At 47.5% G+C, this 26637-nt stretch overlaps 1 protein-coding gene across 5 annotated transcripts in view; it reads right to left on the reverse strand.

The window, feature by feature from the left end:
* Positions 1 to 26637, reverse strand: part of STRBP (spermatid perinuclear RNA binding protein) — a 540853-nt gene that overhangs the window by 144586 nt on the left and 369630 nt on the right. For 4 of the 5 annotated variants that reach the window (XM_063936846.1, XM_063936843.1, XM_063936844.1 and 1 more), the window contains exons 12-14: positions 23532 to 23609; positions 23029 to 23237; positions 14037 to 14195 (exon numbers count right to left, since the gene is read on the reverse strand). In XM_063936846.1, the coding sequence (XP_063792916.1) occupies positions 14037 to 14195; positions 23029 to 23237; positions 23532 to 23609 (446 nt within the window). The remainder of the gene's footprint in view (positions 1 to 14036; positions 14196 to 23028; positions 23238 to 23531; positions 23610 to 26637) is intronic. The other variant, XM_063936847.1, reaches the window with a different exon arrangement.

Here is a 26637-nt window from a genome sequence, read left to right on the forward strand (position 1 = left end):
GGGGGGGACAGTGACAGAACACGGGGGGGGGGGGGGGGACAGTGGCAGAACACGGGGGGGGGGGGGGGACAGTGACCGAACACGGGGGGGACAGCGACAGAACACGGGGGGGGGGGGGAACAGTGACAGAACACGGGGGGGGGGGAACAGCGACAGAACACGGGGGGGGGGGGGGACAGCGACAGAACACGGGGAGGGGAGACAGCGACAGAACACGAGGGGGGGAGACAGTGACAGAACACGAGGGGGGGACAGCGACAGAACACGGGGGGGGGGGAACAGTGACAGAACACGGGGGGGGGGGGGAACAGTGACAGAACACGGGGGGGACGGGACAGCGACAGAACACGGGGGGGGGGGGGGAGACGGAGGACAGTGACAGAACACCGGGGGGGGGGGACACGGAGGAACACGGGGGGGGGGGGGGGGGGGACAGTGACAGAACACGGGGGGGGGGGACTGTGACAGAACACGGGGTACACACACAGTGACAGAACAGAGGACACAGGGGGGGGACAGTGACAGAACACGGAGGGGGGGGACAGTGACAGAAAACGGGGGGGGGACACAGTGAAAGAACACGGGGGGGACACACGCACAGTGACAGAACACGGGGGGGACAGTGACCGAACACGGGCGGGGGGGGGGGGGGGGGGGGGACAGTGACAGAACACAGGGTGGGGCAGTGACAGAACACAGGGTGGGGTGACACATTGACTTTGGCAGAACATTGGGGCGTGGGACAGAACACAGAATTACCAATAAGTCCCTTGTGATCTCACCTCCCGGAACCTAATTGGATCCCTCTCCTGCGCTGTTGCTGCCACAATCCAGTGCATGTTGAAGTACAGACTGGCGTGGTAAGCTAGTGCGAGATCCCAGAGTCTCTGGTTATGCTAACCAGCCTGCTTGCATCCCCATGCCCTCCCCTGCACAGTGATCTGAAGTGAAGCGCAGCGCTCAAAGCTGCGACCGCCCGCTAGGGATGCAGCGTTTTTGGCTCCGGCGCTGCCTGTCTTTGCCCATGGCAGCCACAGTGCCTTGTATAGCTGGGCCGGAGAGCGCAGCTGTGATGACTCCAGGGGATTGCTGGCGGCCGCGGCAGCAATATGAGGTGCCGTGGGGCGACGGGGAGGGAGGGGGAATAAACTGCTGCCACACCGTGTCCACACACACAGCTGCCGGCGACGCTGCCTGTGATACGATGTGACAGGCGCAGCAGCAGCCGGCAGCAACGGTCTTGTACAGCATAGGGATGCAGAGCAGGAAGAGCGCCTCTGCATCCTGGCGCCTACCTGCTTTGCATCCCCTTGCTGAGCAGGTCACGCCGGCTCTGTATCCAACATTTGTTGGCGACATGCAAAAGCAGCCAGCATTTACATACAAAAAATGCACTTGTATTCCTTGCATTGCAACATGGCATGGTCCAGATACAAAGTTATGTGCTTTCTGTGATTTACTCCCAACCATACTTACCTACTTTATTGAATTCCTCTATGGGCATCTCCCAGAGAGGAGAAGCAGGTGGGCGGCGAGTGGGGCAGGTTTTGTCATTAGGCCCCCTCAAAGGGAAACTGCTGCAACTGGCTTGTATTTGTATGGGGGCAGGGCTAAAATGCAGCACATAATCACATCATTAGGCCCCCTCCCTCTCCGCCGGACAACGGTTTTGCTGTATTTGTTGCCACATTTTACCCACTTCATTATGAAGTGGGCAGAATGCAGGAGGGATGCCCACTTTTCCAGGGCTGCAGGGACTACCAAAAAAACTGGGCATCTGGGAGAGTAGACAAGTATGCTCCCAACCCAGAATCAGACCTCTTATACAGTATGCAGGACTGGCAGTTATTGGGAAGGTAGCTACAAGTATGCTTTTGAACTGAAAAAAATAAAAATTCAACACTCATGTGACTGCATTTTAAAAATATTCAAATGATTTTGCATTTATAGTACTTATACTTTAATATTTTCTTTTACCTTTTTTTAAACAGTCTGTTTAACTTTCTGTTCATTTCTTACATTATTACATTTTATTTATAAAACGCCACAAGTGTTTCGCAGCGCCGTACAAAGCACAGTACAGGGAGACAAAACATAGCATTACAGTAAACTGAAATATAATTAAAATTTGTCATTTGAAATGATGAAATATAAATATTTAAAAAAACAAATGAACAATGCTAAAATGCCAAAGATTAAAAAATGTGCCATCTTCTCTATCAAATCATTCACTAGTGCTTTGAATCTGGTGTCTTAACTGTTCCAATACTCCTTTTATAATTAAAGCTACTCACCTTAATATCCATATCTTGATGCAGGCTTAGGAGTATATTTACTAAAAAGTGCAGGGTTTTAGGAGTTGAGATGTTGCCCATAGCAACCAGATTGTAGCCATTATCTTCTAGAAGGTTCTAGATAAATAAGCAGAATCGGATTGGTTGCTATGGGCAACATCACCACACGAAACATAGCCCTTATTGGCTTCTCAAGGGCCAAATACTCCAATGTTAGCACACTATAAACAACATAAAATACCTGTGATAAAATGTTTCACTGAGATATGTAAATTGTTTCTCAAAATATTGTTTTTTTATTGTATAACAAAATAAGATTTTACTCACCGGTAAATCTATTTCTCGTAGTCCGTAGTGGATGCTGGAAACTCCGTAAGGACCATGGGGAATAGACGGGCTCCGCAGGAGACTGGGCACTCTATAAGAAAGATTTGGTACTATCTGGTGTGCACTGGCTCCTCCCTCTATGACCCTCCTCCAGACCTCAGGATACTGTGCCCGGAAGAGCTGACACAATAAGGAAGGATGTTGAATCCCGGGTAAGACTCATACCAGCCACACCAATCACACCGTATAACTCGTGATACTATACCCAGTTAACAGTATGAAATACAACTGAGCCTCTAAACAGATGGCTCAACAATAACCCTTTAGTTAGTCAATAACTATATACAAGTATTGCAGACAATCCGCACTTGGGATGGGCGCCCAGCATCCACTACGGACTACGAGAAATAGATTTACCGGTGAGTAAAATCTTATTTTCTCTGACGTCCTAGTGGATGCTGGGAACTCCGTAATAGGTTGGTTCAAGTGAAAAGCTGATACCACCTTAGGGAGAAACTGGGGACGAGTCCTCAATTCTGCCCTATCCATATGGAAAATCAGATAAGGGCTTTTACATGACAAAGCCGCCAATTCTGACACACGCCTGGCCGAAGCCAAGGCCAATAACATGACCACTTTCCACGTGAGATATTTCAGATCCACAGTTTTAAGTGGTTCAAACCAATGTGATTTTAGGAAACTCAACACCACATTGAGATCCCAAGGTGTCACAGGAGGCACGAAAGGGGGCTGAATATGAAGCACTCCCTTAACAAAAGTCTGAACTTCAGGCAGTGAAGCCAGTTCTTTCTGGAAGAAAATCGACAGAGCCGAAATCCGGACCTTAATGGAACCCAATTTTAGGCCCATAGTCACTCCTGACTGTAGGAAGTGCAGAAAACGACCCAGCTGAAATTCCTCTGTTGGGGCCTTCCTGGCCTCACACCACGCAACATATTTCCGCCAAATACGGTGATAATGGTTTGCGGTTACTTCTTTCCTTGCTTTTATGAGCGTAGGAATGACTTCCTCCGGAATGCCCCTTTCCTTTAGGATCCGGAATTCAACCGCCATGCCGTCAAACGCAGCCGCGGTAAGTCTTGGAACAGACAGGGCCCCTGCTGTAGCAGATCCTTTCTGAGCGGTAGAGGCCATGGGTCCTCTGATATCAATTCTTGAAGTTCTGGGTACCAAGCTCTTCTTGGCCAATCCGGAACCACGAGTATCGTTCTTACTCCCCGCCTTCTTATTATTCTCAATACCTTTGGTATGAGAGGCAGAGGAGGGAACACATAAACAGACTGGTACACCCACGGTGTCACTAGAGCGTCCACAGCTATCGCCTGAGGGTCCCTTGACCTGGCGCAATATCTCTTTAGCTTTTTGTTGAGGCGGGACGCCATCATGTCCACCTGTGGCCTTTCCCAACGGTTTACCAACAGTAGGAAGACTTCTGGATGAAGTCCCCACTCTCCCGGGTGTAGGTCGTGTCTGCTGAGGAAGTCTGCTTCCCAGTTGTCCACTCCCGGAATGAACACTGCCGACAGTGCTATTATGTGATTTTCCGCCCATCGGAGAATCCTTGTGGCTTCTGCCATCGCCATCCTGCTTCTTGTGCCGCCCTGTCGGTTTACATGGGCGACTGCCGTGATGTTGTCTGACTGGATCAGTACCGGCTGGTTTTGAAGCAGGGGTTTTGCCCGACTTAGGGCATTGTAAATGGCCCTTAGTTCCAGAATATTTATGTGCAGGGAAGTCTCCTGACTTGACCATAGTCCTTGGAAGTTTCTTCCCTGTGTGACTGCTCCCCAGCCTCGAAGGCTGGCATCCGTGGTCACCAGGACCCAGTCCTGTATGCCGAATCTGCGGCCCTCTAGAAGATAAGCACTCTGCAGCCACCACAGTAGAGACACCCTGGTCCTTGGAGATAGGGTTATCCGTTGATGCATCTGAAGATGCGATCCCGACCACTTGTCCAAGAGGTCCCACTGGAAGGTCCTTGCATGGAACCTGCCGAATGGAATTGCTTCGTATGAAGCCACCATTTTTCCCAGGACTCGTGTGCAGTGATGCACCGATACCCGTTTTGGTTTTAGGAGGTCTCTGACTAGAGATGACAGCTCCTTGGCTTTCTCCTGTGGGAGAAACACTTTTTTCTGTTCTGTGTCCAAAATCATCCCCAGGAACAGTAAGCGAGTGGAAGGAACCAGTTGTGACTTCGGAATGTTTAGAATTCAGCCATGCTGTTGTAGCACATCCCGAGATAGTGCTACTCCGACCAGTAACTGCTCCCTGGACCTCGCCTTTATAAGGAGATCGTCCAAGTACGGGATAATTAAAACTCCCTTTTTTCGAAGGAGTATCATCATTTCTGCCATTACCTTGGTAAACACCCTCGGTGCCGTGGACAGTCCAAACGGTAGTGTCTGGAATTGGTAATGGCAATCCTGTACCACAAATCTGAGGTACTCCTGGTGAGGATAGTAAATGGGGACATGCAGGTAAGCATCCTTGATGTCCAGGGATACCATGTAATCCCCCTCGTCCAGGCTTGCTATAACCGCCCTGAGCGATTCCATCTTGAACTTGAATTTTTTTATGTGTTCAAGGATTTCAAATTTAAAATGGGTCTCACCGAACCGTCCGGTTTCGGTACCACAAACAGTGTGGAATAGTAACCCTGTCCTTGTTGAAGTAGGGGTACCTTGACTATCACCTGCTAGGAATACAGCTTGTGAATGGCCTCTAGCACAGCCTCCCTGCCCGAGGGAGTTGTCGGTAAGGCCGATTTGAGGAAACGGCGGGGGGGGGAAGCGCCTCGAATTCCAGCTTGTACCCCTGAGATACTATTTGAAGGATCCAGGGATCCACCCGTGAGCGAACCCACTGATCGCTGAAATTTTTGAGGCGGCCCCCCACCGTACCTGGCTCCGCCTGTGGAGCCCCACCGTCATGCGGCGGATTTGGAAGAAGCGGGGGAGGACTTTTGGTCCTGGGAACCTGCTGTGCGTTGCAGCTTTTTCCCCCTTCCTCTGCCTCTAGACAGAAAGGACCCGCCTTTTCCCCGCCTGTTTTTCTGGGGTCGAAAGGACTGTACCTGGTAATACGGCGCTTTCTTAGGCTGTGAGGGGACATGGGGCAAAAATGCTGACTTCCCAGCTGTAGCTGTGGAAACAAGGTCTGAAAGACCATCCCCGAATAACTCCTCACCCTTATAAGGCAAAACTTCCATGTGCCTTTTAGAATCTGCATCTCCTGTCCACTGCCGAGTCCATAAGCCTCTCCTAGCAGAAATGGACAATGCACTTATTCTAGATGCCAGCCGGCAGATCTCCCTCTGTGCATCTCTCATGTACAAGACTGAGTCTTTTATATGCTCTACGGTTAGCAATATAGTGTCCCTGTCTAGGGTGTCAATATTTTCCGACAGGGAATCTGACCAAGCAGCAGCAGCACTGCACATCCACGCTGAAGCAATAGCTGGTCTCAGTATAACACCAGTGTGTGTATATATAGACTTTAGGATAGCCTCCTGCTTTCTATCAGCAGGTTCCTTTAGGGCGGCCGTATCCGGAGACGGTAGTGCCACCTTTTTAGACAAACGTGCGAGCGCTTTATCCACCCTAGGGGGAGTTTCCCAACGTGACCTATCCTCTGGCGAGAAAGGGAACGCCATTAGTAATTTTTTTTAAATCACCATTTTTTTATCGGGGAAAGCCCACGCTTCTTCACACACTTCATTTAATTCTTCAGATGGGGGAAAAAATAAGAATTTACTTACCGATAATTCTATTTCTCGGAGTCCGTAGTGGATGCTGGGGTTCCTGAAAGGACCATGGGGAATAGCGGCTCCGCAGGAGACAGGGCACAAAAAGTAAAGCTTTTCCAGATCAGGTGGTGTGCACTGGCTCCTCCCCCTATGACCCTCCTCCAGACTCCAGTTAGGTACTGTGCCCGGACGAGCGTACACAATAAGGGAGGATTTTGAATCCCGGGTAAGACTCATACCAGCCACACCAATCACACTGTACAACTTGTGATCTAAACCCAGTTAACAGTATGATAACAGAGGAGCCTCTGAAAGATGGCTCCCTAAACAATAACCCGAATTAGTTAACAATAACTATGTACAAGTATTGCAGATAATCCGCACTTGGGATGGGCGCCCAGCATCCACTACGGACTCCGAGAAATAGAATTATCGGTAAGTAAATTCTTATTTTCTCTATCGTCCTAGTGGATGCTGGGGTTCCTGAAAGGACCATGGGGATTATACCAAAGCTCCCAAACGGGCGGGAGAGTGCGGATGACTCTGCAGCACCGAATGAGAGAACTCCAGGTCCTCCTTTGCCAGGGTATCAAATTTGTAGAATTTTACAAACGTGTTCTCCCCTGACCACGTAGCTGCTCGGCAGAGTTGTAATGCCGAGACCCCTCGGGCAGCCGCCCAAGATGAGCCCACCTTCCTTGTGGAATGGGCCTTAACAGATTACAGCGAGTCAGATTTTCTGACTCCAGCCGTCCTTGAAATGTATATTTTTAAAGCTCTGACAACGTCCAACAACTTGGAGTCCTCCAAGTCGCTTGTAGCCGCAGGCACTACAATAGGCTGGTTCAGGTGAAACGCTGATACCACCTTAGGGAGAAAATGCGGACGCGTCCGCAGCTCTGCCCTATCCGAATGGAAAATTAAATAAGGGCTTTTATAAGATAAAGCCGCCAGTTCAGATACTCTCCTGGCGGACGCCAGGGCCAGTAACATAGTCACTTTCCATGTGAGATATTTCAAATCCACATCTTTTAGTGGTTCAAACCAATGGGATTTGAGGAAATCTAAAACTACATTTAGATCCCACGGTGCCACCGGAGGCACCACAGGAGGCTGTATATGCAGTACTCCCTTTACAAAAGTCTGGACCTCAGGAACTGAGGCCAATTCTTTTTGGAAGAATATTGACAGGGCCGAAATTTGAACCTTAATAGATCCCAATTTGAGACCCATAGACAATCCTGATTGCAGGAAATGTAGGAAACGACCCAGTTGAAATTCCTCCGTCGGAGCACTCCGATCCTCGCACCACGCAACATATTTCCGCCAAATGCGGTGATAATGCTTCGCGGTGACTTCCTTTCTTGCCTTAATCAAGGTAGGAATGACTTCTTCTGGAATGCCTTTCCCTTTTAGGATCTGGCGTTCAACCGCCATGCCGTCAAACGCAGCCGCGGTAAGTCTTGGAATAGACACGGTCCCTGCTGAAGCAGGTCCTGTCTTAGAGGTAGAGGCCACGGATCGTCCGTGACCATCTCTTGAAGTTCCGGGTACCAAGACCGTCTTGGCCAATCCGGAGCCACTAGTATCGTTCTTACTCCGCTTTGCCTTATGATTCTCAATACCTTTGGTATGAGAGGCAGAGGAGGAAACACATACACCGACTGGTACACCCAAGGTGTTACCAGCGCGTCCACAGCTGTTGCCTGCGGATCTCTTGACCTGGCGCAATACCTGTCCAGTTTTTTGTTGAGGCGAGACGCCATCATGTCCACCATTGGTCTTTCCCAACGGTTTATTAGCATGTGGAAAACTTCTGGATGAAGTCCCCACTCTCCCGGGTGAAGATCGTGTCTGCTGAGGAAGTCTGCTTCCCAGTTGTCCACTCCCGGGATGAACACTGCTGACAGTGCTATCACGTGATTCTCCGCCCAGCGAAGGATCCTGGCAGCTTCTGCCATTGCACTCCTGCTTCTTGTGCCGCCCTGTCTGTTTACATGGGCGACTGCCGTGATGTTGTCCGACTGGATCAACACCGGTCTTCCTTGAAGCAGAGGTTCCGCCTGGCTTAGAGCATTGTAGATTGCTCTTAGTTCCAGAATGTTTATGTGAAGAGACTTTTCCAGGCTCGACCACACTCCCTGGAAGTTTCTTCCTTGTGTGACTGCTCCCCAGCCTCTCAGGCTGGCGTCCGTGGTCACCAGGATCCAATCCTGTATGCCGAATCTGCGGCCCTCCAATAGATGAGCCCTCTGCAACCACCACAGAAGAGATACCCTTGTCCTTGGAGACAGGGTTATCCGCAGGTGCATCTGAAGATGCGACCCTGACCATTTGTCCAACAGATCCCTTTGGAAAATTCTTGCATGGAATCTGCCGAATGGAATTGCTTCGTAAGAAGCCACCATTTTTCCCAGGACTCTTGTGCATTGATGTACAGACACCTTTCCTGGTTTTAGGAGATTCCTGACCAGGTCGGATAACTCCTTGGCTTTTTCCTCGGGAAGAAAAACCTTTTTCTGAACCGTGTCCAGAATCATCCCTAGGAACAGCAGACGAGTTGTCGGCATTAATTGGGATTTTGGAATATTCAGAATCCATCCGTGCTGCTTTAGCACCTCTTGAGATATTGCTAATCCCATCTCTAGCTGTTCTCTGGACCTTGCCCTTATTAGGAGATCGTCCAAGTACGGGATAATTAATACGCCTTTTCTTCGAAGAAGAATCATCATCTCGGCCATTACCTTTGTAAAGATCCGAGGTGCCGTGGACAAACCAAACGGCAGCGTCTGAAACTGATAGTGACAGTTTTGTACAACGAACCTGAGGTACCCCTGGTGTGAGGGGTAAATTGGAACGTGGAGATACGCATCCTTGATGTCCAAGGATACCATAAAGTCCCCTTCTTCCAGGTTCGCTATCACTGCTCTGAGTGACTCCATCTTGAACTTGAACTTCTTTATGTACAGGTTCAAGGACTTCAGATTTAGAATAGGCCTTACCGAGCCATCCGGCTTCGGTACCACAATAGAGTGGAATAATACCCCTTCCCTTGTTGTAGAAGAGGTACCTTGACTATCACCTGCTGAGAGTACAGCTTGTGAATGGCTTCCAAAACCGTCTCCCTTTCGGAAGGGGATGTTGGTAAAGCAGACTTCAGGAAACGGCGAGGTGGATCTGTCTCTAATTCCAACCTGTACCCCTGAGATATTATCTGCAGGATCCAGGGATCTACCTGCGAGTGAGCCCACTGCGCGCTGTAATTTTTGAGACGACCTCCCACCGTCCCCGAGTCCGCTTGAGAAGCCCCAGCGTCATGCTGAGGCTTTTGTAGAAGCCGGGGAGGGCTTCTGTTCCTGGGAAGGAGCTGCCTGTTGCTGTTTCTTCCCTCGACCTCTGCCTCGTGGCAGATATGAATAGCCCTTTGCTCTCTTATTTTTAAAGGAACGAAAGGGCTGCGGTTGAAAAGTCGGTGCCTTTTTCTGTTGGGGAGTGACTTGAGGTAGAAAGGTGGATTTCCCGGCTGTAGCCGTGGCCACCAAATCTGATAGACCGACTCCAAATAACTCCTCCCCTTTATACGGCAAAACTTCCATATGCCGTTTTGAATCCGCATTGCCTGTCCACTGTCGCGTCCATAAAGCTCTTCTGGCCGAAATGGACATAGCACTTACCCGTGATGCCAGTGTGCAGATATCCCTCTGTGCATCACGCATATAAAGAAATGCATCCTTTATTTGTTCTAACGACAGTAAAATATTGTCCCTGTCCAGGGTATCAATATTTTCAATCAGGGACTCTGACCAAACTACCCCAGCACTGCACATCCAGGCAGACGCTATAGCTGGTCGTAGTATAACACCTGCATGTGTGTATATACTTTTTTGGATATTTTCCATCCTCCTATCTGATGGATCTTTAAGTGCGGCCGTCTCAGGAGAAGGTAACGCCACTTGTTTTGATAAGCGTGTTAGCGCCTTGTCCACCCTAGGAGGTGTTTCCCAGCGCTCCCTAACCTCTGGCGGGAAAGGGTATAATGCCAATAATTTCTTTGAAATTATCAGCTTTTTATCAGGGGCAACCCACGCTTCATCACACACGTCATTTAATTCTTCTGATTCAGGAAAAACTATAGGTAGTTTTTTCACACCCCACATAATACCCTGTTTAGTGGTACCTGTAGTATCAGCTAAATGTAACGCCTCCTTCATTGCCAAAATCATATAACGTGTGGCCCTACTGGAAAATACGGTTGATTGGTCACCGTCACCACTGGAATCAGTGCCTGTGTCTGGGTCTGTGTCGACCGACTGAGGCAAAGGGCGTTTTACAGCCCCTGACGGTGTTTGAGGCGCCTGGACAGGCACTAATTGATTGTCCGGCCGCCTCATGTCGTCAAACGACTGCTTAAGCGAGTTGACGCTATCCCGTAATTCCACAAATAAAGGCATCCATTCTGGTGTCGACCCCCTAGGAGGTGACATCCCCATATTTGGCAATTGCTCCGCCTCCACACCAATATCGTCCTCATACATGTCGACACACACGTACCGACACACAGCAGACACACAGGGAATGCTCTAAACGAAGACAGGACCCACTAGCCCTTTGGGGAGACAGAGGGAGAGTCTGCCAGCACACACCAAAAAGCGCTATATATGACAGGGATAGCCTTCTAATAAGTGCTCCCTTATAGCTGCTTTATATATATCAAGATATTGCCATTAAATTTGCCCCCCCTCTCTGTTTTACCCTGTTTCTGTAGTGCAGTGCAGGGGAGAGACCTGGGAGCCGTCCTGACCAGCGGAACTGTGAGAGGAAATGGCGCCGTGTGCTGAGGAGATAGGCCCCGCCCCTTTTTCGGCGGGCTCGTCTCCCGCTATTTTGTGAATACAGGCAGGGGTTAAATATCTCCATATAGCCTCTGGGGGCTATATGTGAGGTATTTTTAGCCTTTTAATAGGTTTTCATTTGCCTCCCAGGGCGCCCCCCCCCAGCGCCCTGCACCCTCAGTGACTGCGTGTGAAGTGTGCTGAGAGGAAAATGGCGCACAGCTGCAGTGCTGTGCGCTACCTTTAGAAGACTGCAGGAGTCTTCAGCCGCCGATTCTGGACCTCTTCTTACTTCAGCATCTGCAAGGGGGCCGGCGGCGCGGCTCCGGTGACCATCCAGGCTGTACCTGTGATCGTCCCTCTGGAGCTGATGTCCAGTAGCCAAGAAGCCAATCCATCCTGCACGCAGGTGAGTTCACTTCTTCTCCCCTCTGTCCCTCGTTGCAGTGATCCTGTTGCCAGCAGGAATCACTGTAAAATAAAAAACCTAAGCTAAACTTTCTCTAAGCAGCTCTTTATGAGAGCCACCTAGAATTGCACCCTTCTCGGCCGGGCACAAAAATCTAACTTGAGTCTGGAGGAGGGTCATAGGGGGAGGAGCCAGTGCACACCACCTGATCTGGAAAAGCTTTACTTTTTGTGCCGTGTCTCCTGCGGAGCCGCTATTCCCCATGGTCCTTTCAGGAACCCCAGCATCCACTAGGACGATAGAGAAACTATATATAGGTAGTTTTTTCTCCCCAAACATAATACCCTTTTTTGAGGTACCTGGGTTTATATCAGAAAGGTGTAAAACCTCTTTCATTGCCTCAATCATGTAACGAATGGCCCTAGTGGACATTAAATTTGACTCATCGTCGTCGACACTGGTATCAGTATCCGTGTCGACATCTGTGTCTGCCATCTGAGGTAGCGGGCGCTTTAGAGCCCCTGATGGCCTTTGAGTCGTCTGGGCAGGCACGAGCTGAGAAGCCGGCTGTCCCGCATTTGGCATGTCGTCAAATTTTTTATGTAAGGAGTCGACACTTGCACGTAATTCCTTCCATAAATCCATCCACTCAGGTGTCTGCCCCGCAGGGGGTGACATCACATTTACAGGCATCTGCTCTGCCTCCACATAAGTCTCCTCATCAAACATGTCGACACAGCCGTACCGACACACCGCACACACACAGGGAATGCTCTTAAAAGGAGACAGGACCCCACAAAAGCCCTTTGGGGAGACAGAGAGAGAGTATGCCAGCACACACCAGAGCGCTATAATAATGCAGGGACTAACTGAATTATGACCCTTTATAGCTGCTTATAGTATTAAACTGCGCCTAAATTTAGTGCCCCCCTCTCTTTTTTTACCCTTTCTGTAGTGTAGACTGCAGGGGAGAGTCAGGGAGCTTCCTTCCAGCGGAACTGTGAGGGAAAAATGGCGCCAGTGTGCTGAGGGAGATGGCTCCGCCCCTTTTTCGACAGACTTTTCTCCCGCTATTTTTTGTATTCTGGCAGGGGTAATTACCACATATATAGCCTCTGGGGCTATATATTGTGGTTATTTTGCCAGCCAAGGTGTTTTTATTGCTGCTCAGGGCGCCCCCCCCAGCGCCCTGCACCCTCAGTGACCGGAGTGTGAAGTGTGTAATGAGGAGCAATGGCGCACAGCTGCAGTGCTGTGCGCTACCTTGGTGAAGACTGAAGTCTTCTGCCGCCGATTTGCCGGACCATCTTCATGCTTCTGGCTCTGTAAGGGGGACGGCGGCGCGGCTCCGGGAACGAACACCAAGGACGGGTCCTGCGGTCGATCCCTCTGGAGCTAATGGTGTCCAGTAGCCTAAGAAGCCCAAGCTAGCTGCAAGCAGGTAGGTTCGCTTCTTCTCCCCTTAGTCCCTCGTTGCAGTGAGCCTGTTGCCAGCAGGTCTCACTGTAAAATAAAAAACCTAAATTAAACTTTCTTTCTAGGAGCTCAGGAGAGCCCCTAGTGTGCATCCAGCTCAGCCGGGCACAGAAATCTAACTGAGGTCTGGAGAAGGGGCATAGAGGGAGGAGCCAGTGCACACCAGATAGTACCAAATCTTTCTTATAGAGTGCCCAGTCTCCTGCGGAGCCCGTCTATTCCCCATGGTCCTTACGGAGTTCCCAGCATCCACTAGGACGTCAGAGAAAATATGTTTAAGGACGCTGTGAGATGTAAGTTATAGGTATACAGAGAGGTGTCTCATGTTTTAAATATTAGTCAGGTGTTACACAATGCGGCCGAGTATGACTGAATTAAAGAACACAGTGAAATGTAAACTGTGTAAAATAACATCAGGCTGCTACTGCACGGAGGAGAGTTCAGCTGGAAAGCTATAAGTATTAAATACCAGTGCTTCGGGTAATGATGGGAAAAATATATGTTCAGTAGCTGCAGCATAAACAGGCTATTCTGGTCTTGTCTTACACAGCAGCACTTAGCCGATATTGAATTGTCCCTACCTAGAAACCCTAGCACGGAGCTCGTAATGCAAGTCACAGTATGCTGTTATTGGAAGAATCATTCATGATACTTTAGAGCGCAAGCTATACCTCCTACCAAGTTCACTTGGCGCCAGTCAAAGCCAACACTAATGTCCTCTAGAACCACACTGAGGTCAGCATGTCTTAATCAATATTATAAAAGCAGACTTCAAAAACCTTTTATGAGCCTAGGAACCTTCATCCAAAGACATAAATAAAATAATACTGTGCAAATTTACTCTGTAATACAACTATATAAAACAGACTTATGCAAGGACAATATTGAAACAATCATTTCAAGTGCCACATCACTGCCCTCCCTCCTACCTCCAGTGTGTTGGAGCTATCTGTACTAGAGCTTCCGGTGTTATTGCTGGAATTTATAGAGACAGTCTCATTCTTCCCTTCATTGTCTGATTTTTCATCAGAACTAAGACACTCCATATCAGTGTCAAAACCAGTTGGGTATCCCATGGCCTGTAACACCTGTGGAGAAAATGTTTTAGCACGTTATGAAAACACCTACAAACAATATTACAAACCCAAATATATAGGATATTGTCTTAATGCTACCAAATGTACTTTGAGTACAGTCCAGAAACACATTTCCTATTTAAACAATATTTGACATTTCTTCTTAACAAGATGCATGTAATATAGGTTTCACACAAATAGAACATGAAGCCAACATGCAAATATTTTAGGGGACACTTTATTGGCCAAGTATCGCTAAACACCCCATGCCAATAAAGCTCTCTATAACACTACACGCTACCTAATACTGTATATAATGTCAATCTTTTCTATAGAATCGGTTTTCGTTTCTAAAAAATAAGGTCACAGTTTCCAGCATTAAATTTGGAAACCCAGGACTAGTAATCAGGGTCAGTTGGTAACCAAGTTTATACTCCACAAGTATAGCTTTAATAGCATAACCTATGTACTGAATTTCATATCTATTACAGAGGAAGAGCTCCAATAAAACCAAAAAAGGTACCAGGTTCATAATAAGCTGTCGACAAAAAATTGTTGATACACCATTGTTCTCAACCGATTTGTTAAACCTTTGGCTGTACTTGGCATGCTTAGGAAGTATGCAAAAGGTTGCTAGGAACCATATAACATTCAAGTGGGCTAAGATAATAGGACTGCTACTTGCAGGGGCAGACTGGCCCACTGCCTGCTGGGTCGGTCCCGTTGTCCCCTCAGCTGCTTAATTCCCTCCAGTGCTGGGCAGGCTGCCGGGATCAGAGATCAGCTCCGACCAGGCAGCGGACAGAAACTCTCTGTGTGCCCTGAAGTAAGATGGCTACGGGAGGGCTGCTGAGCATGAGCAGCCACAGGCAGCTCTTTCTAATGTCTTCTGTGGAGCCTGTGAGTTATACCTCAGGGCTCCACCTCCTGTAGCCCTCAAGTCTTGCATCCTGCATCAAGGATGCCGGGAAAAATGGACAGCCGCGGATATCATTTAAAGCGAGTCACTGTGATAAAGTTGGATGCAACCCCATAATGGTTTTGAGGACTCCCATCTTCCCTGATCTTTGCTGGTGATTGTATTACATTTTTAATTGTCACTGAATTATTACGGACTGGAGTGCTGCTTAACAGATAAAGATACAGATTTAGAAATCAAATACATATTTATGATGATTATGGCCAGTTATTGAGTCAGGTTGGTTAGGTATCCAAGGTCTCAAGGTTCAGGTCTCAGCACATACAGCAGAATGACAAAGAAAAAGCATTATTCTACTGAGAACATTACATTATGGGTCGTCATTTTCCACATGAGGTGCCTATAATGCCAAATAACGTCTCTACTAGTGTATACCATACTACACGCATTAAAACGGAGGCTACAATATAATGCAAAATAAGTGGTATGCAGTGTTAGATGTTCAGTGTATGTGATATAAATTTTGAGTGATATGCAGCATACTGCAAGTGATATGCAGTGTGTTTATGCAGTAACCTATATGCAATGTACAGTTAATGTGATATGTGATGCAACTGACATGAAATGTAAGTGACATGCATTGTACTGTGAGCAATGTGTTGTGTAATCTATGCAGGATACTGTAAGTGATATGTAAAGAAAGTTATATGCAAAGTAAGTGATATGCAATGTAAGTGATGTGTAGTCTAAACTATTGTACGTTACATGCAGTGTAAACAATAATAAGATTTTACTCACCGGTAAATCTATTTCTCGTAGTCCGTAGTGGATGCTGGGAACTCCGAAAGGACCATGGGGAATAGCGGCTCCGCAGGAGACTGGGCACAACTAAAGAAAGCTTTTAGGTCACCTGGTGTGCACTGGCTCCTCCCACTATGACCCTCCTCCAAGCCTCAGTTAGGACACTGTGCCCGGACGAGCTGACATAATAAGGAAGGATTTTGAATCCCGGGTAAGACTCTTACCAGCCACACCAATCACACCGTATAACTCGTGATACCATACCTAGTTTTACAGTATGAAAACAACTGAGCCTCTCAACAGATGGCTCAACAATAACCCTTTAGTTAACAATAACTATGTACAAGTATTGCAGACAATCCGCACTTGGGACGGGCGCCCAGCATCCACTACGGACTACGAGAAATAGATTTACCGGTGAGTAAAATCTTATTTTCTCTGACGTCCTAGTGGATGCTGGGAACTCCGAAAGGACCATGGGGATTATACCAAAGCTCCCAAACGGGCGGGAGAGTGCGGATGACTCTGCAGCACCGAATGAGAGAACTCTAGGTCCTCCTCAGCCAGGGTATCAAATATGTAGAATTTTGCAAACGTGTTTGCCCCTGACCAAGTAGCAGCTCGGCAAAGTTGTAAAGCCGAGACCCCTCGGGCAGCCGCCCAAGATGAGCCCACCTTCCTTATGGAATGGGCTTTTACTGATTTAGGATGCGGCAGTCCAGCCGCAGAATGCGCCAGCTGAATTGTGCTACAAATCCAGCGAGCAATAGTCTGCTTAGAAGCAGGAGCACCCAGCTTGTTGGGTGCATACAGGATAAATAGCGAGTCAGTTTTCCTGACTCTAGCCGTCCTGGAAACATACATTTTCAAGGCCCTGACCACGTCCAGCAACTTGGAACCCTCCAAGTCCCTAGTAGCCGCAGGCACCACAATAGGTTGGTTCAAGTGAAAAGCTGATACCACCTTAGGGAGAAACTGGGGACGAGTCCTCAATTCCGCCCTATCCATATGGAAAATCAGATAAGGGCTTTTACATGACAAAGCCGCCAATTCTGACACACGCCTGGCTGAAGCCAAGGCCAATAACATGACCACTTTCCACGTGAGATATTTTAGATCCACGGTTTTAAGTGGCTCAAACCAATGTGATTTTAAGAAACTCAACACCACGTTGAGATCCCAAGGTGCCACTGGAGGCACAAAAGGGGGCTGAATATGCAGCACTCCCTTAACAAACGTCTGAACTTCAGGTAGTGAAGCTAGTTCTTTCTGGAAGAAAATCGACAGAGCCGAGATCTGTACCTTAATGGAGCCTAATTTTAGGCCCATAGTCACTCCTGCTTGTAGGAAATGCAGAAATCGACCCAGTTGAAATTCCTCTGTTGGGGCCTTTTTGGCCTCACACCAAGCAACATACATCCGCCATATGCGGTGATAATGCTTTGCAGTTACATCTTTCCTGGCTTTAATCAGCGTAGGAATGACTTCCTCCGGAATGCCCTTTTCCTTCAGGATCCGGCGTTCAACCGCCCTGCCGTCAAACGCAGCCGCGGTAAGTCTTGGAACAGACAGGGCCCCTGCTGTAGCCGATCCTGTCTGAGCGGCAGAGGCCATGGGTCCTCTGAGATCATCTCTTGAAGTTCCGGGTACCACGCTCGTCTTGGCCAATCCGGAACCACGAGTATTGTTCTTACTCCTCGTTTTCTTATTATTCTCAGTACCCTTGGTATGAGAGGCAGAGGAGGGAACACATAAACTGACTGGTACACCCACGGTGTCACTAGAGCGTCCACAGCTATCGCCTGAGGGTCCCTTGACCTGGCGCAATACCACCTGTGGCCTTTCCCAACGGTTTACCAACAGTTGGAAGACTTCTGGATGAAGTTCCCACTCTCCCGGGTGTAGGTCGTGTCCGCTGAGGAAGTCTGCTTCCCAGTTGTCCACTCCCGGAATGAACACTGCTGACAGTGCTAAGACGTGATTTTCCGCCCATCGGAGAATCCTTGTGGCTTCTGCCATCGCCATCCTGCTTCTTGTGCCGCCCTGTCTGTTTACATGGGCGACTGCCGTGATGTTGTCTGATTGGATCAGTACCGGCTGGTTTTGAAGCAGAGGCCTTGCCAGACTTAGGACATTGTAAATGGCCCTCAGTTCCAGAATATTTATGTGTAGGGACGACTCCCGACTTGACCAAAGTCCTTGGAAATTTCTTCCCTGTGTGACTGCCCCCCAGCCTCGAAGGCTGGCATCCGTGGTTACCAGGACCCAGTCCTGTATGCCGAATCTGCGGCCCTCTTGAAGATGAGCACTCTGCAGCCACCACAGTAGAGATACCCTGGTCCTTGGAGACAGGGTTATCAGCCGATGCATCTGAGGATGCGATCCCGACCACTTGTCCAAGAGGTCCCACTGAAAGGTTCTTGCATGGAACCTGCCGAATGGAATTTTGCTTCGTAAGAAGCTACCATTATTCCCAGGACTCGTGTGCAGTGACGCACCGATACCCGTTTTGGTTTCAGGAGGTCTCTGACTAGAGATGACAGCTCCTTGGCTTTCTCCTGCGGGAGAGAAACTTTTTTCTGTTCTGTATCCAGAACCATCCCCAGGAACAGTAGGCGTGTGGTAGGAACCAGCTGTGACTTTGGAATGTATAGAATCCATCCGTGCTGTTGTAGCACTTCCCGAGATAGTGCTACTCCGACAAGCAACTGCTCCTTGGACCTCGCCTTTATAAGGAGATCGTCCAAGTACGGGATAATTAAAACTTCCTTTCTCGAAGGAGTATCATCCTTTCTGCCATTACCTTGGTAAAGACCCTCGGTGCCGTGGACAGTCCAAACGGCAGTGTTTGGAATTAGTAATGGCAATCCTGTACCACAAATCTGAGGTACTCCTGGTGAGGATGGTAAATGGGACATGTAGGTAAGCCTCCTTGATGTCCAGGGATACCATGTAATCCCCCTCCTCCAGGCTTGCAATAATCGCCCTGAGCGATTCCATCTTGAACTTGAATTTTTTTATGTATGTGTTCAAGGATTTCAAATATAAAATGGGTCTCACCGAACCGTCCGGTTTCGGTATGTGGAATAGTAACCCCGTCCTTGTTGAAGTAGGGGCACCTTGACTATCACCTGCTGGGAATACAGCTTGTGAATTGCCTCTAGCACAGTCTCCCTGCCTGAGGGAGTTGTCGGCAAGGCAGATTTGAGGAAAACGGCGGGGGGGAGACGCCTCGAATTCCAGCTTGTACCCCTGAAATACTACTTGAAGGATCTAGGGATCCACCTGTGAGCGAGCCCACTGATCGCTGAAATTTTTGAGGCGGCCCCCCACCGTACCTGGCTACGCCTGTGGAGCCCCCCCGTCATGCGGTGGACTCAGAGGAAGCGGGGGAAGAATTTTGATTCTGGGAACTGGCTGACTGGTGCAGCTTTTTCCCTCTTCCCTCGTTTTACACGCTTGCATTTCTGAAGCCGAAAGGACTGTACCTGATAATACAGTGCTTTCTGAGGCTGTGAGGAAACCTGAGGTAAAAATTTTTCCTTCCCAGCTGTTGCTGTGGATACGAGGTCCCAGAGACCATCCCCAAACAATTCCTCACCCTTATAAGGCTCTATGTGCCTTTTAAAGTCAGCATCACCTGTCCAGTGTCGGGTCTCTAATAACCTCCTGACCGAATGGACATTGCATTAATTCTGGATGCCAGCCGGCAAAATATCCCTCTGTGCATCCCTCATATATAAGACGACGTCTTATGTTCGCAAAATAGTATCCGTTTGACAGGGTTACAGACCACGCTGCAGCAGCACTATCTGCAGGTCTCAGTCTAGTACCCGAGTGTGTAAATACAGACTTCAGGATAGCCTCCTGCTTTTTATCAGCAGGTACCTTCAAAGTGGCCGTATCCTAAGACGGCAGTGCCACCTTTTTTGACAAACGTGTGAGCGCCTTATCCACCCCAGGGGATATCTCCCAGCGTAACTTATCCTCTGGCGGGAAAGGGTACGCCATCAGTAACTTTTTTAGAAATTACCAGTTTCTTATCTGGGGAACCCACGCTTTTTCACACTTCATTCACTCATTTGATGGGGGAACAAAACACTGCCTGCTTTTTCTCCCCAAACATAAAACCCTTTTTTAGTGGTACTTGGGTTAATGTCAGAAATGTGTAACACATTTTTTATTGCCGGGATCATGTAACGGGTGTTCCTAGTGGATTGTGTATATGTCTCAACCTCGTCGACACTGGAGTCAGACTCCGTGTCGACATCTGTCTCTGCCATCTGAGGGAGCGGGCGTTTTTGAGCCCCTGATGGCCTTTGAGACGCCTAGGCAGGCGCGGGCTGAGAAGCCGGCTGTCCCATAGCTGTTACGTCATCCAGCCTTTTATGTAGGGAGTTGACACTGTCGGTTTATACCTTCCACCTATCCATCCACTCTGGTGTCGGCCCCACAGGGGGCGACATCCCATTTATCGGCATCTGCTCTGTCATCACATAAGCCTCCTCATCAAACGTGTCAACACAGCCGTACCGACACACCGCACACACACAGGGAATGCTCTGACTGAGGACAGGACCCCACACAGCCCTTTGGGGAGACAGAGAGAGAGTATGCCAGCACACACCAGAGCGCTATATAATTTAGGGATTTTTTCCCAATAGCTGCTTGTATATACAATATTGCGCCTAAATTTAGTGCCCCCCCTCTCTTTTTAACCCTTTGAGCCTGAAAACTACAGGGGAGAGCCTGGGGAGCTGTCTTCCAGTTGCACTGTGAAGAGAAAATGGCGCCAGTGTGCTGAGAGAGATAAATCCGCCCCTTTTTCGCTGACTTTTCTCCCGCATTTTTATGGATTCTGGCAGGGGTATTTATCACATATATAGCCTCTGGGGCTATATATTGTGATATATATGCCAGCCAAGGTGTTTTTATTGCTGCTCAGGGCGCCCCCCCCCAGCGCCCTGCACCCTCAGTGACCGGAGTGTGAAGTGTGCATGAGGAGCAATGGCGCACAGCTGCAGTGCTGTGCGCTACCTTGGTGAAGACTGATGTCTTCTGCCGCCGATTTTCCGGACCTCTTCTTGCTTCTGGCTCTGTAAGGGGGACGGCGGCGCGGCTCCGGGACCGAACACCAAGGCCAGTTCCATGCGGTCGATCCCTCTGGAGCTAATGGTGTCCAGTAGCCTAAGAAGCCCAAGCTAGCTGCAAGCAGGTAGGTTCGCTTCTTCTCCCCTTAGTCCCTCGCTGCAGTGAGCCTGTTGCCAGCAGGTCTCACTGTAAAATAAAAAACCTAATTATATACTTTCTTTCTAGAAGCTCAGGAGAGCCCCTAGTGTGCATCCAACCTCGGCCGGGCACAAAATCTAACTGAGGCTTGGAGGAGGGTCATAGTGGGAGGAGCCAGTGCACACCAGGTGACCTAAAAGCTCTCTTTAGTTGTGCTCAGTCTCCTGCGGAGCCGCTATTCCCCATGGTCCTTTCGGAGTTCCCAGCATCCACTAGGACGTCAGACCAAATGTAGTGCACTGTATAGTGTATGCTGTGTACTGTAAGTGATGTGCAGTGTAGGTGGAATGTAGTGTACTGTAAGTAATATGCAGTATAAGCTATGTACTATAAGTGATGTGCAGTGTAGGTGATATGTGGTACTGAAATTAATATGCAGTATAAGTGATGTACAGTGTAGGTGATATGCAACATAAGTGCTTTGCAGTGTAAGCGATGGGAGTGTAAATGATATATAGTGTACTATATAGCAATGTGTAGTGTATTCAAGAGCAGATTGAGCAGGAAAGTTCCGGGTGTCATTATACGGAAGTAGTGGCGCTACGCAAAGGTACTGGCGAGCTGGCATCAGGCTATCGAGCCCTACTCCCTGGGACAGTTACATACAGTACCCGCCCACCCTCTGTAGCATACCCTACATCCCCACCTCCCCAGACTCCGAACATACCCTACTATCCCCTGGAACATAGTCTACCACTCCAGCATAGGGATGGTGAAAGTTTCAATGGTGCAACCAATAGTGGTGTACAAAGCATGATTGCAGCGTCTGTAGACACTGAAAGTGAGCAACTCAGTCCTATTTGGAAGCACGGATATACACCAGGGATGGCCATTTTAGCGGCATTAGCCACAGACATAACTGCAGCAAAAGTTGCAAGGAAGGCTGCAACTGCAACCAATTAAGAATCAAGCAATATGAGGAATTCCGCCACCCTCGACAGACCCCACCCCCTCAACGGACCCCGTCCCCATTAGGGCTGCTTCCATAAATATTCCCGGGTTGGTTTTCTATCCAAATCCACCCCTAGCTGCATGTCAAGTATATACTGTAGCATTTCAGAGAACAAGCCTTATCCTGTAAGCTCTCATGAGCGGTTCCTTCCTCTTGTTCTTCCCCTGCACTATTAATGTCCCCAGTGCACTCTCAATCACGTTGCTGTCAATGATCCTTGCTGTCAGCCCACCATAGGGCAAAGGGTCACTTGAGTGAGACTGTTTTACTGTCACTCATGAACTTGTCCTTATTAACCGTTTAGTCTATCCCCCTTAAACAGATCTTTTTATGTTGAAAGAGTTTTGTTTTCAATGTAAATGCTTTTCTGTGCAGCCCTACAGAGCAGACGGAATCCGGTCAAGATCCCAGCAGTCTGGATCCCAGCAGTCAAAATACTGACACCGGCATCCCGAATAGTGTCACAAGGCCGCCAGAAGAGGTAAGTCGTGGGGGGTGGAGGTTAGATTTAGGCAGCGGGAGGAGGGCTAGGCTGCAGCCCAGGGGAGGTTAGGTTTAGGCTGCGGAGAGGGGGAGTTAGGGTTAGGCACCCTCCCGAAGGGTCAGTGTTAGGGGGAGGGAGGGTTAGGTTTAGGCTGCGGGAAGTGTGTGTGTGGGGGTGTGTGGGCGCAAGGGGGTTAGGTGCAGGCACCACCGGAGAGGGATGGGATTAGGCTGCGGGTGAGGGAGGGTTAGAGGGCAATTGGGGGAAGGTAAATATACTTACCTTTCCCTGTTGGGATTCAGACTCATATGCCATCAAGATTCAGACCGCCGACATATTCTACCCAACCCCCTACAGACACTTGCAGGTGCCATAGAAAGGATAATAATACTCCACTGACCTTTACTGCTACATGAAGCTTGGCTGTCTTTTTTGATGGACCAGAGGCCTCATGTGTTGTTCCATCTACATCTACAGACATGGTGAAGACAGGTGCATGTACTGGACCTGATTGAGACAGAAGTTTGTACTGCAGGCCAGGCCGAATTTGGTTTAGTCGCATCAGTGCATTCATTGGCTGGTTGGAATCTATGGCTTTGCTGTCTAAAACTGAAGTTGAAGAATATGTTAATTAAACTGGAGTCATATAGTTTCAGCATTCAAATAAGTCCTTACACAATGCATTAATATCTTCCTACAATGATCCTGCAAAAAGTCTGTTCACACCACTAAATCACATTTATATGTAAGCTACTTTTTTTCTGAAGCAATGCATTCATATAGTATACATTTTAGAAAGTACTCCAAAAAAACCTGTGACATTCACCATGTACAGGCAAAGCTTGATATTTTACACAAAGCATACAGTAAGCCTGTTTTCTCAAATGACAGAAAAACCCTTACTTTTACGCAGGTTCCGTCTCATCTTTTTATTTGGGTCTTTGTCATCACAAGAACCATCATCATATGGCCTCTTCAAACCTGCAAAATAGAACATTATGGTTGTAAATCATGAGAGAGATGGGTAGGCACCAATCCAGTATCCAGGATACCATAATTCCATCCTTGTAATGAACCTTATGAAAACAAACTGTCGCTGTACTTGAATTGTGAAATCCTAACACACTATGAGTTGGTGCAGTCCTATAACAAAAGGTCTGATTCTAGTGAAGGCTGAAAGCAGAGCCATGTAGTTATGGTCCCATCATGGAAACCTTCAACAGCAGAATCCTGCAGTAGTGTGTGGCAAGACCGGCAGCAGGGGCTGATATAAGGTTCTGTTTATGGCCTACTCATGATCCAGGTAATGTGTTTGATAATTTTGTCTATTTAATTTCTTTTTTGGTCTGTGTTCCTCAAACACATATCCAGAATAACTGTATAATTATTAATGAGCTAAAGGTCAATTTAAAATTTCAGGAGTCAAAGCTAATAAAGTAACAATTTTAATTGTCCCAATTAAAACGTCAAGACCAAGCAGAATTAAAAAATAATTAAATAAAAATATTAATAATAAAGATAATTATATATGGCAAATTAATAATTAACTAAGCACAAAATAGGACTTTAAAAAGGAAATGATAGTTCATTAGTAGATAAAAAAAAATCCCGTGCCTAATTATAAGTAGCTTTCATATTTGTGGACATGTTTTTAGATGTATTAATATTAATTTGTACATTGGGATAAGCAGATCAATCTAGCTCCAGGATATCCTTTTTGTAATATGGTGACCAAAATTGCACACAGTATTCAAGATGTGGCCTCACTAGTGATTTATATACGCTGATGCTAGTCCTGCCCGTAAAAGAAGCACCCACTCACTACTTTATATATGAAAAAGCTTTTACTTGGCACCAGCTTGCTGATGAATTACCAATCACAAATAAGGAAACACATGGGCAGCCAAGGCACAGTCGCACGTCACTCTGTCAAGTCTAGCAATTAGGTAACGGCCTTTTGAATTTTTGATTTAGTGGACCAATTCCAAGTTGAATACAATGCATCATGCAACAATGGACGCTTGAAGCAATTCATTCATGTAATCATTTTTATTAACTGGGTCAGTGAATATGAATGTCTAAATTGCTGCTGTAAAAAAATGATTGTTTTCTAATTGCTGCTGTGTATATTTCTAATTCTCAGATAAAAATTATTCGATTTTAACAATACAAAACATGTTTTTACTATTACTAGGCTGCTTGGCTTGCAAATTGAGTTTTGAAAATCGTTAGCCGGTTTTCCAGTTTGCTAAAATACTGAGATGATGCAACACTGGTCTTTGGTTAGAAATAACCATTAAAATGTTAAGAGGAGTAATTTTAAATTAAATGTAGAGTGAACGACTGACTGCAATAAACAAATTAGACCTCATGTCAGTGGTTTTCTGAATCAGTTAACTGTAGAATTCCAGCATCACACAGAAAATTGCACACATGATTTTGGAGGGGGGGGGGGGGGGCTGAACTTCTCTACTATGGGAACATGAGGATTCTCTGTTGTATAAGGTCTTTTGCTTCTACTGCTGAATTCCAACAGGTTTTTCATTAAGCTGTGCCTTCAACATCAGCCAGTAGGTGTACTAGGACAGTGATGTATATGCTGTTCATCTCTACCGTTTCTTCGGAAACAAACTAAAATAACAAGGTACTAGTAGTATATTTTTGGAAACCTTCCTAGCCACATCAAGAAAAAACTTACAGTTACTTATGTAGCGCCAGCATATTCTGTTGTGCTTTACAACTGGGAACAACCCGTAATAAAGCGCAACTGGGTAATAACAGACAAAGAGGACAGAGGGCCGTGCTCGCACTATTACAATCTATAGGGAAATATGCATTGATACACAAGAATTAGAGCTACATATTGCATATTGGTCCAGCTAGATTGCAGAGGTTCATGGTGGGCTGTATGATTCAGTCACACAAGCTGGCCTAGGATAAGAGGAATATAAAAACAAAGAAAATAACTAAAACGTTATATATGGACTGTATAGAGGGGATATAATTAGGATAGCTTATGGAGGTTATGTTGGTGGTACTGGAATTTGATAAGCTTGTCTGAATAGATGAGTTTTCAGGGAACGTCTGCACGTTTTGAGACTAAGAATTTTATATTGCGTATTTACAAAGTGGTGGCTTTTGCAAAAGCCAATGCTTCTCTGCATGTTTGAGCTGAAGCACTAATATTAAATTTAAACCCAGCATGTTCTGCACTTGATATTAGTGTTGCTTTAAATTGTAAGCTCAAACATGGTGAGAAGCAGCCATTTCAGAAATATATCCACATGTCTGACATCATCAAAAATCAGGGCCATGTCAGAGATTAGGAGGCATCGAAAAATTCTATTTCAAATATCTGCCGTTTCCTTATGCATTACCAAGGGGTCCAGTATGATTTACTGGCAGACGGAGTGCTGGCTGCCAGTATACAGAGAGCAGGATCCCGCCTGCCAGAATCCCGGCAGAGATTACCCTCGCAGACTTGCTGCGCTCGTCACGCTTCAGGACTGATGGCTCGCTTCGCTTGCCACAGATTCTATTTCCACTCGGTTGGTGGCGTAGACCCACCAATCGAGTGGGTAAACCGGGCGGCAGGCGGGATTTCGTGTCTCTGTATTACACAGACTGTCAGGAATCCCGCATCGGTCTTCTGAATGCCGGGATCCAGGCAGCCAGCATTTTGACTGCATCCCTTACCAAGCTACTGATATCAGTTTTATTATTATTAATATTATTGCACATATTTGTTTCTAGGCAGATTGTGTCTGTTCATTTGCAAATGGGTAAACTCCTCCTTTGTTCTAACTGATGCATTGGGGCCCTCATTCCGAGTTGATCGGTCGCAAGGCGAATTTAGCAGAGTTACACACGCTAAGCCGCCGCCTACTGGGAGTGAATCTTAGCTTCTTAAAATTGCGACCGATGTATTCGCAATATTGCGATTACTAACTACTTAGCAGTTTCAGAGTAGCTCCAGACTTACTCTGCCTGTGCGATCAGTTCAGTGCTT

Source organism: Pseudophryne corroboree, chromosome 8 (genome assembly GCF_028390025.1).
Source record: "Pseudophryne corroboree isolate aPseCor3 chromosome 8, aPseCor3.hap2, whole genome shotgun sequence".
NCBI lineage: Eukaryota > Metazoa > Chordata > Amphibia > Anura > Myobatrachidae > Pseudophryne > Pseudophryne corroboree.